Below are 17,036 nucleotides of genomic sequence, written 5' to 3' on the forward strand. Positions count from 1 at the left end.
TGGAAGTCAGCGTTTTTCTGCCACTCATCTCCATTGCGGTGGCTGTTATGATATAAGGGCACTGAGTGAAGCGGCTCTTTCTTTCATGAAAGGGGGAGCAGGAGGCAATTGAATGAATGAAAGGGGGGGATTGTTCCCTCGTCTGGGTGCCACTGATTACCTGCCAAACTCAGCCTAGCCTTTAATTAAAGTCATTAACCTGAGAGAATGAGAAAAAAAGTGAGAAAGACAAAGAGAGAAGAGTGACTGAGAGAGAGTTTCACATGGAGTTTGTAGTATTCTAATATTGTCACAACATCAGTTGTTGCCAAGTTTTTTAAATACATTCAGATTTGTAATCATTCTGATAATTGGTGAATTTCACAAAGCCTGTCAAATAAATACATTTATTAATAAATAAATAAATAAAGGTATACATCATGGTAGTATTTGTAAATTTTATTGAAAAAAGTTTATATAAGATGATTAAACATACAAACTCAAAAGTACAACATTACATAAATGCATCAGATTATATATATATATATATATATACAGTGGGTACGGAAAGTATTCAGACCCCCTTACATTTTTCACTCTTTGTTATATTGCAGCCATTTGCTAAAATCATTTAAGTTAATTTTTTTTCCTCATTAAATGTACACACAGCACCCCATATTGACAGAAAAACACAGAATTGTTGACATCTTTGCAGATTTATTAAAAAAGAAAAACAGAAATATCACATGGTCCTAAGTATTCAGACCCTTTACTCAGTATTTAGTAGAAGCACCCTTTTGATCTAATACAGCCATGAGTCTTTTTGGGAAAGATACAACAAGTTTTTCACACCTGGATTTGGCGATCCTCTGCCATTCCTCCTTGCAGATCCTCTCCAGTTCTGTCAGGTTGGATGGTAAACGTTGGTGGACAGCCATTTTTAGGTCTCTCCAGAGATGCTCAACTGGGTTTAAGTCAGGGCTCTGGCTGAGCCATTCAAGAACAGTCACAGAGTTGTTGTGAAGCCACTCCTTCGTTATTTTAGCTGTGTGCTTAGGGTCATTGTCTTGTTGGAAGGTAAACCTTAGTTCCAGTCTGAGGTCCTGAGCACTCTGGAGAAGGTTTTCATCCAGGATATCCCTGTACTTGGCCGCATTCATCTTTCCCTCGATTGCAACCAGTCGTCCTGTCCCTGCAGCTGAAAAACACCCCCACAGCATGATGCTGCCACCACCATGCTTCACTGTTGGGACTGTATTGGACAGGTGCCTGGTTTTCTCCACACATACCGCTTAGAATTAAGGCCAAAAAGTTCTATCTTGGTCTCATCAGACCAGAGAATCTTATTTCTCACCATCTTGGAGTCCTTCAGGTGTTTTTTTAGCAAACTCCATGCCGGCTTTCATGTGTCTTGCACTGAGGAGAGGCTTCCGTCGGGCCACTCTGCCATAAAGCCACCTGGAGCACCGGCAAATGCGTGGCCCCTCCAGACCCCAGCACCTGCGGCGCACCGTGGCCCTCTGCATCGCAGCCTATCAGGAGGATCCGGACTACCTTCGCAAGTGTCTTCGGAGCATTCGCCGCATTTCTTTTCCCGGGCTTAAAGTAGTGCTGGTGGTGGATGGGAATCGGCAGGAGGATGGCTACATGATGGACATCTTCCAGGAGGTGATGGGGGGAGTGGAGCAGACAGGCTGTGTGGTGTGGAAGGGGAATTACCATTGCGACGGGGATGGGGGAGGAGGGAAAGGCTCGTTGCATGCTGAGGAGGCTGCACGGGTGGCCAGGGTGGTGCGAAGCTGCCGTTATTCCTGCATCATGCAAGAGTGGGGTGGCAAGAGGGAGGTCATGTATACAGCCTTCAAAGCACTGGGAGATACTGTGGATTACATACAGGTAGGTCTAGACCCCACTAAAAACCTAAAATGTAATAAAACGTAAAGAATCCTGCCTGAATAAATGTTCACACAATAATATGACTAAAATAATAGGAATAAAGAGCATCCATTACAGACATTCTTACTTGTTCTCAGAAGGCCGAATGACTTAGGGCCAGATTTACAAATGCCAGCGCAAACCGTCTTTTGGCATTAAAATAGTACTGTCAAGATTTACTAAAGACGTGCAGTGAAGAATTAGCGCTGAAAAGGCATGGACAATTATTTTTGCGCCTGACCTTATTGAATATGCATTTATAGGAGTTTCTCTTTAAATGGGTCATATGATATTGCTAAAAAGAACATTATTTGGTGTAATGAAATATGTTTATGCGGTTTAAAGTAAAAAAAACACATTATTTTCCACATACTGTACATTACTTGTGAACGCGAAACTACTTTGATTGGCCTTCCAAAAGAGGACGATAATGATATCCGCTTCGTCATGCCTAGAGCTGATCCATGCTGGTCGCTGAGGAAATACATCAGCTTCGCGCTGTGGATCGCCGGATCGGCTTTCACCGTGGACGAAGCAGAGTCCAGCCCGGGGTCGGCACATGTGGGCACACGCATAGAGCGGGATAATACGCAGAGCGTCACACCACGTGAAAGTGAAACCTGAGCGGTGAACTAATTTTCGGCAGCCGAAATTTCGGTGCATCTCTAATTATAGGCGACATCAGAAATGGATATTATATAATAGATGCTTTTTTGATCATTTTAGCAATTTAAAAATATAAAAAAAATATTTTTTACACGGCACCCGTGCTCTCGACAGACGGCACCCCGGTTGGGAAACACTGGAGTAGACTACAATGCCGGCTGTTCTGACTCGCAGACTGTAAGTACGTTTTCATATATAAAGAATTTGCCACTGATGATTCAAACGCGAGTTTTGGGCAGTGTGGAGTAGCACTTGTTGTCAAAATAATGTTCTTTTTAGCAACATCATATGACCCCTTTAATGAATCATGCAACGTGCTTTACTAACATTTGCGCTTGTCAATTTACTGGTATTTTCGCCATTGTTTAACGCCCAAAAAAAAGCATGTCTTAAACTATTTTTGCTGCTGTGTCGTAAGTAGATCACCCGCACCTGATAAGCGTTGGCTCTGCTTATTTGCGACTACGCTAATTTGCGCTGCGCATGGTATATTGTGTTGGTCGATATATAAATTAGATGTTGCGTCTGTGTTCTTTAATTTGCGCGCTGTCAGTAAAATCACTCACAGAAATTTCCACGCCCATTGGCGCTGTTTTGGAATTACGCTCCCGCCCTAATTTGCCCTTTTTAGTAAAACTGGCCCTTAGACTTTCAAAAACATTGGATTTTAATATTGGTGAGCCAATCATTTACTGTCACTCTTCATGAGTCACCTCATAGTTTCCTCAATGTCACTGTAATACGAATCCTTGCCGCACTGAGGTCAAAGATCAGTCTTCTTACCTTCACCTGTAGTCCTGAGCACACCTGTGCTGTCATCAGCCTTTCATTGTTCAACATAAGACTGATATCTTCAGAAACAAAGATGACCTTGAAACATCTGTGAGCCAATGTTTGTGGTGCCACTAGTTCCTCGCAACAGTCCTTGCATTGTTCAGACAATCATTGTCAACATCAGCCTTACTTGAAAAAAGGAAAGCAGTTGTATATGAGTTGAAGTTGCTGAGAAGTCTTCCAAATCATTGTATACATCTCTTGGTGTTGTTTGCAGGTATGTGATTCAGACACTGTACTTGATCCAGCATGCACCATTGAGATGCTGAAGGTTCTAGAGGAAGATCCGGAAGTGGGTGGGGTTGGAGGGGATGTTCAGGTGAGAAGTTTGCCTATTTTAGTCATTTTTATGTCACTTTCAACAACTGAGAAGTTTTCCAGTAAGTTTCCTCTTTATAGAACACCTACCGAGAGTTCCATTGTCTCTTTCAGATTCTGAACAAGTACGACTCCTGGATCTCCTTCCTGAGCAGTGTCCGTTACTGGATGGCTTTCAACGTGGAGCGGGCTTGTCAGTCTTACTTCGGATGTGTGCAGTGCATCAGTGGACCTCTGGGAATGTACCGCAACTCTCTCCTCCAGCAGTTCCTGGAGCCCTGGTACCACCAGACCTTCCTAGGAAGCAAGTGCAGCTTCGGAGATGATCGGCACCTCACCAACCGCGTCCTCAGCTTCGGCTACAAAACCAAGTTCACAGCACGCTCACAATGCCAAACCGAGACCCCCACGCAATATCTGCGCTGGCTCAACCAGCAGACCCGCTGGAGCAAGTCTTACTTTCGAGAGTGGCTCTACAACGCCCTTTGGTTCCACAAGCACAGCCTCTGGATGACCTATGAATCTGTGGTCACCGGATTCTTCCCCTTCTTTCTGGTGGCTACAGTCATCCACCTGTTCTACCGAGGCCGGTTGTGGAACATCTTGCTCTTCTTGCTAACAGTCCAGCTGGTGGGCATGGTGAAAGCCACCTATGCCTGCTTCCTGCGGGGTAGGCTTGTCATGATCTTCATGTCACTGTATTCACTACTCTACATGTCAAGCCTGCTGCCTGCTAAGATCTTTGCCCTGTTGACTATTAACAAAGCAGGTTGGGGAACATCAGGCAGGAAAAAAATTGTGGTAAACCTTATTGGGGCTGTGCCTGTGACCGTGTGGGCAGCCATACTGCTCGGTGGCGTGGTTTACACCATTTACTGTGAGGTCCAAGAGCCCTTTAGTGAGACAGAAAAGGCTCTTCTCATTGCAGGTACCATCCTCTATGCCTGTTACTGGCTCATACTCCTGGTGCTCTACCTGGCCATAGTGGCCAAGCGCTGTAACAAAAGAGAGGAACAGTATCACCTATCCTATGCCGAAGCCTAGCATGGTCTCTCCAAAAAGATCTCTACATGCTGTCAGGGCTCATTTGAAATGGCCCGTCCTTACCTGGTGCTGCAATCCTGGTTATAATTATGGATCATGTGTAAGTCTAAGAATGTTAGATGGTTGTTAGATGGTTATTTTTTTAGCTGTTAGCTAAGTTGCTAGCTATGGTTACTTGAGAAGTTTCAAACCGTGGGGCTTTTATGAGAACCAATAATTTACATAAGCTGAAATCAGGAATGGTGCTTCTCGTGATTATAAAGCACACAATAAGGAGGCGGCCAGCCAAGGTGGGAACAACAAGTTGAGCCAAAGGTTAGAGTGGTAAGTTAATGTAATTAAGGTGACACACTCATATTAGGTTAATGGTTTATTTTGGTGCTTGGACTTATTACTCTATAGAATGTGAATTGTCGAGGACAGAGAGGTGTGTGTCAACACTTGAGGAAACCTGCGTAAGACACTAAGCTCGCCAAACCCAGTCAGTATTTTAACGTCCTTTATCTGACAATCCAGCATAATTCTGTATTTTATCATAGTGGTGCTACCCATACTTTTGTGGGGTAACATGATAGATAGAACCAACAGTATTTAAATGAGAATTTTATGGTTCTCCACAAAGATTTACTACACTGTACATGTTTAAAGTTCAAGAATATCAAGTAACATCCAGCTCCAATGAAAAGGATCATGTCAGGCAACCAAAGAGGATTTTCTAGCGCATCTAGAATGTTTTGTTCCAGCGTGTTTGGTAAAGGAAAAAAAAAAAAAATGGAGGAAAGATTGGTCTCGAATTTTTATTCCCATTCTCCTTTTTACCTATAAAACAAACTTGGTTGAAGTATATGACATTTTATTATAGGTGGTGAAACCAGAGACATAACTAACATGGAAAGTGATATTTAAATTTTTTTCCCTCAGTCTTGAGAACTTCAAAGTAAAAACAGTGTTACATTACATGAAAAGAATATCCAGTTATACTGCCTGAAACTATACACATTACATTTTTTGTTTACATACTTTGAACAGCATTTCTAATAGTCATTTTCTATTGAGGTTTATAATTTAATAACATTTCATTCATGCTTCATTACCTGTTGAGATCATTTTTAACATAAGAGGCATGTGGACTTGTGATGTCATGATATTTACTGCTTTTTCTCACCCCAAACTGATTATTGATTAAAAAAAAAAGTATATGTTAGCTAATTCTGCATGTTAGCCAGATGTTACAGAATCTGACCACCTTTGCAAATTCTTACGACCCTTTCCTGTAACACAAACTTTTTATTCCCATTAGTTTAATTAAGATGTTCAGTTACCTAGAGAGACAAATACAAAAAAGTGAACTGAAGTAACTTATTTATGGTATGCAAAGTTAGGTGGTTTTAAAGATTACTATATATGAATCAAAGGTGTACAGTGGGCTGTTTTTCCACCCTCAGCCCACCCACGCAACAATTAGTAGATTTACTTCAGTAGCAGTTCGCCATGAATGCGAACGCTAACGTTTTCTGCTCCCTTCCCCCCAAAACACACATTAAACTCTGGCAGAGATCTAAACACTGAGGCTAGTGTGCATATGTGTGCAAGTTTAGAGAGAAGCTTTGAGTTTATGAAACACTTTTGCTTGTGCATTACATGTGATAACTGTCTTAAAAGTGAACTGCTGTGGACTGCAGCATCCTTTAAGGCTGCAAATATAAGATGATGACCCTGATGACAATGCAATTATGAAACCAGAGCTATATCATGTTTACAATCAAACCTGGAATTGCATTGTTCACATTTGTGTGTTTTTCAGATTTTATGCAATTCAGTATTAGACTGGGTGCCAAACTTTTAAGACTGATATGCTCCTCAGGAACAGAGTGTGGGGCTAAAAATGAGACCTGGACAAATTGGGTTTAAGCAATATACAAGCGTTAGAAACAGAGCCACATTTACAGTGGGGAAAAAACGTTTTGCTCTGCTGTCTGCCAAACAGCCAATTAATATGTAGACGTTTAATTTTAATTTATCAGTGAAAACTAGGTCATACATTCTACAAGTTTATTGTAAAGTAATTTATATTTTTGTAATGTAAAATTCAAAGATATTTTAAACATGCAAGAATCCTGACACATTTTCCTAGGAAACTATATTTTATGTTAAACATGTCAAGTTATTTTCATAAAACTACAGATTAGAGAATAATAAATTATTCACAATCCATAATAGAAGTGTTTTTTACCAGTGTTTTTCAGATCGCCACTGGCAGCTTACGTCTACTCGCAAAATAAAATATTCAAGTGTTGATAAAACGCCACCATTTATTCTGTGTGTCACAGCTAACCTGTATTTCCACAATGTACAATACCTAGAAATGGCCATCATGGTCTTTTTAATCTCACATGAACTTTCCATATTATGTTTTATGTATTTATGTACATGCAAAAGAAGCTGGATTCTTTAAATTTGGACATTTCTCATGTAATTATTTTTGCAAACACTTGTAACTGATGTTTTGATACAATAAATTTCCATTCAAAAGTGAGCTTTTTCTTTTTCTGATTTTCAAATTCACGGTAGGCCCATTACTTAGAATATTTATATTTGTTCAATGTTATTGTCAATTACTCATTCCTGACAACAATATACAAAGATACTAATCCACCATTCAAAACAACATTTATATTCACATATGGTTACAAATCTAGAATTCTGTGCCGATCAGTCAGCCTCTAATATCTGAACATAAGTTATACCTTCTTTGGCACATTAGTGATGATGGGTTTGGGTCGGGTTTTAAAGATGAGCTTCTTTTTGATGAGGGCGGAAACAGTATAAGATGTTGGGTTCTCTTGGTTGGTTTCCATCGTTTCCTCTTCATCCCGAGGGAGTCCAGAGTGCTTCATCAGAACAGCAAAGGGCTTCTCCAGTTTGACCTGTTTGCCATAAAGGATGTGATGTCCGACTATTAGCACCGGTACACCCTTGGAGAGAGGACAAGTCAAGAATTTACCATAGGTAACTAGATGAATATTAGTGGGGGGGTTTTTCATTTGATATGTTTCCATATTTTGTTCAAACTGTCTTTCAAATAGTGTGGAATAAAAAGTACTTAATGTACTGCAAAAATACAATTTCTTCTCTTTTTTACCGACTTTATACTGAAGACAAACCTCTTTTGTATAGTGCAGGTCTCCCATCAGATTTCCTGCAAGTCCAGTATTCTGTCTGGACACAATTTCTCCCTGCAACTCCACCAGCAGCCATTCAGCTGGACCTTCACCAGCTTTACTGCAAAACACACAGAAAACCATTTTCAACAAGCACATTTAGACCATGACCTGTAAAAACTAACTTAATTAGTCTTAACTAAAATAATTAGCTTAAGTCTTCGCACCAACCTCGAGATGACTATTTGAACCATTCCTTTATCTGTTTCCTCTGTGTCAGGATTCACAAATCACACAATTCTTCCTGCTCTGTGGACCTTCTCATCTGAAACGTTGACAAGGATAAACAAGTCAAATATTACCTTCACTCCACAACTGTCTACATGAACGCACAGAAATATACTACATTCGTAAATACACTCACTTCTCAGATCCGTTGTTGTACATGATCTTCTGCTGACAGACACACGAGTTTCCCGCCAGTGCGAGTTACATTTCAAAATAAAAGTCCCGCTGCTTCTTCTTCTTCTTTTGTGTTTAATGGCGGTTGGCAACCCAGCTTAAGGTGCAAGTCCCGCTGCTGTGTGAACCACTAGAGGACAATCGAGGTTCGTCTGCAAATATTGTGGAGCCAGTGCATTGCGCAAGCCTTTCGTAAAGCTTGAATTTTTTCAGTTGTAGTAGTTATACTAAATCATTTGTTCTCAAATTTCGTTAATTGTTTCTGACAAAATAATTCAAATAACTGATATAATAGTCTTGTTTATGAATTTTGATACCATTGTTTATTAGAGATTGGAGACTGACAATACAATTAAAGTTCTTACTCTGTCCAGAAAATATAACATACATAAAGTAAAATATATGTCAGTTGTACCCAATATTAGATGTATGTGAGTTTTCTCTTAAAGACTTTAAAAACTTAAAGATTTTTTTATGATTCCATATTTTTATAAAGAACAACAGTAAAGCTGAGATGACATTTCTGTCTGAAAAAAAGATCATACATAATAGTTATATGACTAATTTTTGTTGTAAGAGGTATAGGCCCTATATCTAGTCGATTAGTGTACATATAGATGTATAAACATACGTTTTGTAACCGTTTCTCCTTAAAAAATCCAATAAAAAAGATCTGACTCTCAGGAAAACAAGAGAAAGAAAGGAAGATAAAAAGGACTCAAGAATACTCAAGAAAACAAACCCGAGACAAAAGAAGACATAAACAATTTATATTTCCCAATTATACATCTTACAAATACATAAAAACTCGATAGCTTTTTCATTCAAAGAGTGTTACTGTTTCTGATTTCACTCAGCAACGTCACAAAGTTAGAAATTAGTGTGCTTTTTAAGTAAATTAACAGGTAAATATATAAATATAATATTACTAAAGTAAATATATAAATAAAAGATTATTAACACGAAAACAAAAATAAATAAATGTAAACAAATGTAAAGCAGTTTCAGGGCAACCACTGCAAACTTCTAATGATGATGATGATTATTATTAAACTTATAATTAAACTTATTATTAAGTTTTGATATATGTGTGTGCGCATGCGTGGCGTTGGCCATGCGGAAAATGACTCGTCAGTGTTGTTGTGGATCGCTGACAGGCACGTGAGCGGTGCTCGATTTAGCAGTCGACATGGCGGCCACAACTCCTCCCAAGGTACAGAGCATGCAGTTTTATAAGTCAATACACGGTCAAAACGACAAATAGCTTAATTTTGCCGTTGTTTTTAGGTGGGTTGTTGCGTAGATATTCTGTTTGACTAGCTTTTTGAGCTGTAGGTGCTGGGAAATAGATGATAGACTGGTCTGATAAACTGCTGTGTTTAGCAACAGTTAGCCTGGCTGCTAACACCCAACCACCCTGACATACAGCTGATAAAACTGCGAAAAACACGGACGCCAGAAGCAGCGTTTACGCTGCCAGTTACGCCACGACTGCAATATTGATCGTGTTTGGGGCGTTTGGACAGTAAAAACAAAAAACACTTAAGAAAACACACAAAATCACAGTTGTGTCTGTGCTTAACTTAACTGGTGTTGAGCCATGAGCTACGTGGCAGGTTAATGAAGATCATAATCTAGAGATCATAAACATGTTTTGAGTTAGATGACCGATAGTTTATCTACTAATTCAGGTGAATTCAGTCCATAAGGAAACTAGCTTTCAATATTTCCAGTTCTCTTAATGAGCTATTTCTTGTCACTACAGAACCTCATTTTCTTTTTGTGTATCGTTTTCTCATGTCTGTTATTTATGCATGAGCAAGTACCTTTACCACCAAAATGTTTTGATGGTTGAGTGACTTACCAATTACAGCTACTAATACTACACATATTTAATATGGAAATCATAACATGAAACTATGTGCAATGCTCATGTGGTGCAAATTATTGTAAGGTTGTGTTTTCCAGGGGTTATTTTTAGTTTTGCAGTGATCAGTTTCATGGTTTTTGTTGTAAGGGAGCCTGCAAGAACATTCTGTTTGTGTCAGTATGACAGGAGCTTTCAGTTCCTTAAGTTCAAGCCTCAGGCTGCAGACTAACTTGCCTTTTAAGGCACAGGGCGCAGAGTACCATAACAGGATCTTGAAATGTTTGTTTTTAGTGACCTATTTGGAGAAAATAATATCTCTGGTCACTGTAAATCAAACCTTGTAATGTCCTGTTAACATATACTTAGTTTTTCTTTGTTTTGCAGGTGGTGTTTGAACACGAGGGAGTCTTCATTCACTCATCTCCAGATGAATCTGAGGATCAGGATTTAATATCGGGGTTCCTCAGGATTGTTGATAAGGTATGGGTTTTGTCAGTTGCTTTATTTCTTGCTAGTAATATTATTTAGATTTAACGAGTGTATTGTTTTAGAATTATTATGATTTACCTTAACTAGGTCATTGTGACATACATAAGATGTTATACCACATTCTTGTGTGATTGTTAGGACAGCTAATACACTACAATTTTTCAGAAATCATTCTAATATACTGATGCTCACGAAACATTTCTTCTCATTATAATTGTTCATTTGAATAAAACAGTTGTGCTGCTTAATATTTTTGTGGAAACCATGATACATTTTTTCAAGATTCTTTGTTGAATAGGAAGTTCAAAAGAACAACATTTATTTAATATTATTAGTTCACCCAAAATCATCATGAGTTTCTATTCCTTTATGATAGAAATCTGTTGCAACATTTTAAATGTCTTTACTATCACTTCTGATCAATTTAATGCTTCCTTGCTTAAAGTATTAATTAAAAAAAAAACTTTTAAATGGTAGTGTATCCGTCTATCAGTATCTCCCAATATCTGATTTTTTCTTCTTTAAATGTAGGATGGTGAAACCCTTGTGGAATATAAACCACTGGAGGATGCAGATCCCTCAAACATGCTGTGTGCATGCAAGGTTTGTTAGTTCATTCATAAATTATGCATTTCCTGTTTCATCTGTGAGAGTTTGCATATTAATGTTGACTGTGAGTTCAAATCACTTCTGCAGTTCATCTGTGCTCTGTACTGGTATTTTATGATTCTGCATAGTTCTGGGTAAGGATAACCTGATTTTTGTTTGTTTGATTGTGTGAAGGACTCCAGCTCAGTGGTGGAGTGGACTCAGAGTTTAGAAGACAACCCTCACCGTCCTATTGACCATCAGCTGAGCTATGAAACGGAGTGGGACATGATCAATGCTGTCTCATTCCGGAGAAAAGTCCACGCACATGGAGATGGTAAACAGTTGCACAGTTCTACGAGTCAAATGTGGTTGAAATGCTTTAAAAATCAAAATTGCTGTCACCATGCACTTTACCCAGTACTTAACAGAAAATGTCAGCATGTTATCTCGTGCATCAGTCAGTGAATTATGTGTCGGGCCTTTTTTTTTTTGCAAGACCAGAAGAAGGAAATCTCTAACAGTAACCAAGCTTATTATTTATTGTCATATTGTCACAGGTGGATCAAACCACACTAATGACCGGAACAAGTGGGCCTTCTCTTTTAATGTGTGTGACCTCAGGTCTATCACAGTCAAATGTGAGGGCTGGTCTTACATCACTTTCCGCTTGAAGGATGGCACAGCGCTGCCAGCTATTCATTTCCACCAGGGAGGGAGCACAGCATTCCTGGATAGCCTGAGGAAGTCAGTTCAGATCAACGAGTAAGTGAAGTATAAGTGGTTGATTTAGTCTAAATAGGTCAGGCATAATCTGTGGCTCAGCTGTAGGCAAATATTGCGCAATATCTATTTCAATATCATTATATTTATGAATTCAATGTTGTTTTTATTGCAGCATTAGCCCAGTAGAGTATAGTCATGAGTTACAGACATTTTATAAATGATTTTGAATACATTATAAGCAATGCTGCACAGAACCTGCACACTTATTTAATGTTTTTCTGTGCATGTTGTGGGGTTAGATCCACGGAATGATTTTAAATTCGGGTTAAATTATTGTAAAACAAATACCCAGTAACCAGATTTGGGGCCAGGTTTACTAACCACTTGCGCCAACTCAAAACCTTTTTATTAATGGGAGGAGAGTATTTAAATGAGTCGTACAAGGTGATTTACTAAGGTTTGCGGTATTCAATTTGCTACCATTTGCGCTATTAATTAATGCTCAAAAATGTCATGTATTAACCCATTTTGGTGCCAGTGTTGTTAGTAGATTGCACCTTTCTCTCCCCTTCCACTTCGTAAGGAAAGCTACAACAGCCGAGTGGATGAAGTGGCCAAAATTTCCTTTCTTCCAGGGTTCATCTGAGTGTTTTTGCACTTTTTCTTTTTGGTATTTTCAGTGTGAACTCATTATTCACACTATGAATACTAAAAAAGGCATAGAAAAGTGTGCTATTTGAAATGCACCTTATGTCTTTTTGTTTCTGAAAGCATTAATAAGCATATTATCTTTTACAAATTCTTGTGTGGACTGTCAGACATCTTCCTCTGAATGAATATGGCTTAAGTTTTTCATTCTTCCTGTTTTTATCTTAAAAGTGACCCGTGACCTTTTAATTCACTAAATACCACAGGCACTAATATTACTGTCTGTGACTCACAGAATTCTTTATCCAAAGATTTCGTCCTTTAAAACAGAACACATCAAACTGTAACCCAATCTGCATGCAAACGAGATGGAGTATCTCGGCACCTTTGAGGAAGTCTAGCATGTGTTCTGTGGCGAGAGGCCGCGAGCGTGATTCATGTAAGGTCGAACAGCAGCTGTTCGTTTAGAGTTAAGGCTTTATGAAAGGGACAGGAAGACACTCCTCTCCCCTGCATTAAATATCACACCAGATTAAATCCACCAGTAAGCATGCTGAATTCAGTGCTGCTGAAGAAAAGATAGCTGTTATTAAAGTTCTTATCTGAGTCTCCATAATGAAACATAGGCTTGGCTTGGTTTGCTCGGCTTCTCCCGTCATTCAAACCGCCCAGCGATATGGCCAGTGATGTCATATGTTTACAATTCGAATACTTGTTGCTATTTGTACTCTTGAAATTATTGATGGTATTACTTTAAGGCTATACAATGAATGTTAATATCGCTGTTTCTGTCTTTTAAAGGAGTCCCGATGATGAAAGTGTCTTGATTGTCAGCACCTACTGCAAAACCTTCTCACAATCCTTTGAGAATCTTCTGGATGATACAAACTATGGCTTGGTACAGGTTTGTGATTTACACTGCGAATCGTAAGAGAAACCATGTAAAATTATTAATTTATGTGATTGAAAGTAGTCTTCACAGTATTATCTCACTTTCCAACCAGAAATTCAAGAAAGATCCTTATACAACAACACTGGGTGGCTTCTCTAAAGTCACAAACTACCTCTTTGATGCGTTTCGGGCGCCTGAATTAGAGTGTCACCAGCGGCCTGCTGAGGAGGTGGCAGATTTGTTGGGAGAACTCATTCCTGGACTAGAGATTAACCAGCAGGAAGAGCCTGGATTTGAAGTCATCACCAGAGTGAGTGCAGATCTAATGGCAGCCCAAATGTTGACTTAGTTGAGTCTAGACACAGACAGCCGATAGGAGCAATCCTGTAAATACTGTTATGGTAAATTGATTTGAGGTGTTTGTGTTCCAGCTTGATCTGGGACCGAGGCCAGAGGTGCAAAGAAGGGGGCCAGTAACAATGGAAGAATGGGCAAAGTATCAGGACTCAGAGGGAAGAATAACCAACGTACCTCACTTAAAGGATTTGATATTTAAAGGGGTAAGAAGTTACTTATATCTTCCTTTAGCTCATTAATCTACCTAATGTCTGACCCACTAATGTCTGTTGCCTATGTTGTTGTGGTCTTCTAACACTCTTCCCCTTTTTCACTGTAGTTTTCAGTTTCTCTTTGCTTGTGGTTTTGTCACCTCACCTTTGCTCTTGTTTCTTCTCTTATTAACCTTTGTGGTAGATTGCAAAATAATGTTTAGGTCATGAGTTAATCTTTTTTTACATGTTTTACCCATCTGTCTTTGTTCTGCATCATAAAGGAAATCACATACCCTACCTACCATTTATTTGATTATTAAAAACGTTTTAACTTTGTAACATATTTGTAATTTATTATTGTGATGACAGCTGAATTTCCAGCAGCCGTTACTCTGGTCATCAGTCTCACATGAAACTTTTAAGAAATCATTCAAATATGCTGATTCGGTGCTCATGAAACATTTCGTAATTAAAGTTAAAACAGTTGTATCAAGGATTTTCAAAAATATGAAGCAGCAAATGTTTCTGGATTCTTTGATGAATAGAAAGTTCAAAAGGACAGCATTTATTTGAAATAGATTTTTTTTTGTAACAATGTAATGTCTCTCCTGACACTATTTATCAATTGAATGCATCCTTGATGAATGAATGTACTTTAAAAAAAATCTTACTGACCTTGCTGAGACTTTTGAATGGTACATTGTTTCACTCATTCTACATCAAAAACAAAGCATTATAGATACGTTAAAGGTACAGCATTTCAGTATCCCAGTCTGATACGTTTGGGTGGATTTAAATATAAATAGTAAATACAATATAAAACACTACATTTTATATGTTCAAACTCAACAACTTGATTTGGAAATGAGACTAGTCTGAGACGAGCTGTTGTGGTGTCCCATTTTTCCTGTGACTTCCTGTGCACCTCCTTTCACTTAGACCAGACCTGTTTAGACATGTTTAGTAGACCTGTTTTTAAATATTTCAGAGGATGTAGCTTATCAAGGCTGCTGATTTGTTCTCAACAGGGTCTTTGCCACGCGGTAAGGAGGGAGGCCTGGAAATTTTTGCTCAGCTATTTTTCATGGAACAGCACTCATGAAGAAAGGAAGCTCCTTCAAAAGAGAAAAACGTATGTATGTTTCAATCAGCGTTTGATTTAAAGCTCTCTTCTTATCAGATTAAGCATACATACGATCATGTGTTCATCTATCAACAGTGATGAATACTTCATAATGAAGCTCCAGTGGAAGTCAGTAAGCGAGGAGCAGGAAAGGAGAAACTCAAGGTTACGAGATTATAGGAGCCTTATTGGTATGTATTTAATTACATCACAAGTTTTATTCTTTAGTTGCTTCAAAAATGTTTTCAAGATATATTTCCATGCACTGTTTCATTACCTGAATGAAGCTCAATTTGTGGTTGTTGAATCTCTTTAGAAAAAGATGTGAACCGAACTGACCGAAATAACAAGTTTTACGAAGGCCTGGACAACCCTGGCTTGATATTACTACATGACATCCTGATGACGTACTGCATGTATGACTTTGATTTAGGCAAGTGACTACACGTGTTTGAATCATCGTTCAGTGCAGCTTCTCTTAATAAAAAACATAATCTACTGTTACGTATACTCCCACGCTGATACCTTGTTTTTCCCAATCATCCAAAATCCTTTGGATTATGTCAATGTGATTTTAATTGCACATTTAATTATTTAGATTATGGATAATCTTAAGTGCTTTTCAGTGTAGCGTTGCTTTTATTTACCCAGTTTCCTGTTCCTGTGTAGGGTACGTGCAGGGCATGAGTGATCTGCTCTCTCCCATTCTCTTTGTGATGGAGAATGAAGTAGATGCCTTCTGGTGCTTTGTTTCCTTCATGGATGAAATGGTAATGCAGTGTGTTACAGCACATCTCTCTTTAGCACTCTTGGGTCTGCTGTGTATGAGAAGATTTGGCTGATCAATAAAGCATGTTTCTGTCCTCACGCTATTGCTGTTGTGTGCAAGCACATTAAATGGATCTAGTCAACCTACAAATGTTTTACTTGTAGTTGTCTAGGAGAGTTGTCATGTTTGTTACAGCATGAAAACTTTGAAGAGCAGATGCAGGGGATGAAGACCCAACTAATCCAACTCAGCACTTTGCTTCGCTTGCTAGACCTGGCCTTCTGGAACTACCTAGGTAAGATACCCAGAGAAAGACTTATTAGAAATAGACTTTTTCATTAATGTTAATTTCACAGGATTCTGTGACCATAAGTAGCCATTGTGTTTATTTCTGTGTTTATGTGGTTTTACAGAGGCACAGGATTCTGGGTACTTATATTTTTGTTTTCGCTGGTTATTGATCCGATTCAAGAGAGAGCTACAATTTCAGGATGTCCTTCGCCTTTGGGAGGTGTGTAATAACTATCCGTTGTTGTTTTTTCTTTTGGATATTGGCCATCTGAACCATTTCTCTGTTTCTCAGTACAATGTAGCCATTGTCTGTGATAATTTTGATAATACTTGATTAAGTGTTATATTGGCATTTGATGTAATGTTTTATTCAATTGATATTTTCTCCTTCAGGTCATGTGGACCAGACTGCCTTGCCAAAACTTTCACCTTCTGGTGTGCTGTGCCATTTTAGACTCCGAGAAGCAAAAAATTATGGACAGAAAATATGGATTCAATGAAATCCTAAAGGTTAGCATTAACTGTATCTTACACACTACCATTCAAAGTTTTTTTAATTAAACTTTTGACATTTTGAATTAATTCTTCAATTTAGCAAGGATGCATTGGCATTTAAGAACTTTTATAATGTTACAAAATATATCTAAATCAAAAATTTGTAATTGAAACTTTCTATACATAAAAAAATCC

At 38.6% G+C, this 17,036-nt stretch overlaps 3 protein-coding genes across 4 annotated transcripts in view; 2 read left to right on the top strand and 1 right to left on the bottom strand.

Moving 5' to 3' along the window:
- The window catches only part of LOC107707223 (hyaluronan synthase 3-like), a 7,265-nt gene extending 2,489 nt beyond the window's left edge, over positions 1–4,776 (top strand). Inside the window, exons 3-5 of the mRNA XM_016511544.1 lie at positions 1,477–1,875; positions 3,632–3,733; positions 3,847–4,776. Coding sequence (XP_016367030.1) covers positions 1,477–1,875; positions 3,632–3,733; positions 3,847–4,776 — 1,431 coding nt within the window. The remainder of the gene's footprint in view (positions 1–1,476; positions 1,876–3,631; positions 3,734–3,846) is intronic.
- A 2,239-nt stretch (positions 4,777–7,015) lies between these two features.
- On the bottom strand, positions 7,016–8,446 carry chtf8 (CTF8, chromosome transmission fidelity factor 8 homolog (S. cerevisiae)). Of its 2 annotated transcripts, none has more exons than XM_016513309.1 (4): positions 8,362–8,446; positions 8,169–8,262; positions 7,941–8,058; positions 7,016–7,703 (listed from the first exon to the last, which is right to left on the bottom strand). In XM_016513309.1, exons 2-4 carry the CDS (start codon positions 8,189–8,191, stop codon positions 7,518–7,520), a joined length of 327 nt encoding a protein of 108 aa, XP_016368795.1. In that variant the 5' UTR covers positions 8,192–8,262; positions 8,362–8,446; the 3' UTR covers positions 7,016–7,517. The 2 variants fall into 2 exon arrangements, with proteins under 2 accessions (XP_016368795.1, XP_016368065.1); XM_016512579.1 differs by having other exon boundaries at positions 7,016–7,751.
- Positions 8,447–9,533: 1,087 nt separating this feature from the next.
- The window catches only part of tbc1d15 (TBC1 domain family, member 15), an 8,748-nt gene continuing 1,245 nt past the window's right edge, over positions 9,534–17,036 (top strand). The window contains exons 1-15 of the mRNA XM_016564478.1: positions 9,534–9,612; positions 10,654–10,749; positions 11,290–11,361; positions 11,542–11,683; positions 11,907–12,111; positions 13,522–13,624; positions 13,725–13,922; positions 14,044–14,172; positions 15,192–15,295; positions 15,383–15,477; positions 15,603–15,719; positions 15,956–16,056; positions 16,251–16,350; positions 16,469–16,566; positions 16,740–16,856. Of these exons, the coding sequence (XP_016419964.1) occupies positions 9,589–9,612; positions 10,654–10,749; positions 11,290–11,361; positions 11,542–11,683; positions 11,907–12,111; positions 13,522–13,624; positions 13,725–13,922; positions 14,044–14,172; positions 15,192–15,295; positions 15,383–15,477; positions 15,603–15,719; positions 15,956–16,056; positions 16,251–16,350; positions 16,469–16,566; positions 16,740–16,856 (1,701 nt within the window). The 5' untranslated portion in view covers positions 9,534–9,588. The remainder of the gene's footprint in view (positions 9,613–10,653; positions 10,750–11,289; positions 11,362–11,541; positions 11,684–11,906; positions 12,112–13,521; positions 13,625–13,724; positions 13,923–14,043; positions 14,173–15,191; positions 15,296–15,382; positions 15,478–15,602; positions 15,720–15,955; positions 16,057–16,250; positions 16,351–16,468; positions 16,567–16,739; positions 16,857–17,036) is intronic.

The sequence above is a fragment of the Sinocyclocheilus rhinocerous genome, unplaced genomic scaffold (assembly GCF_001515625.1).
Source record: "Sinocyclocheilus rhinocerous isolate Xijiao unplaced genomic scaffold, SAMN03320098_v1.1 scaffold1272, whole genome shotgun sequence".
NCBI lineage: Eukaryota > Metazoa > Chordata > Actinopteri > Cypriniformes > Cyprinidae > Sinocyclocheilus > Sinocyclocheilus rhinocerous.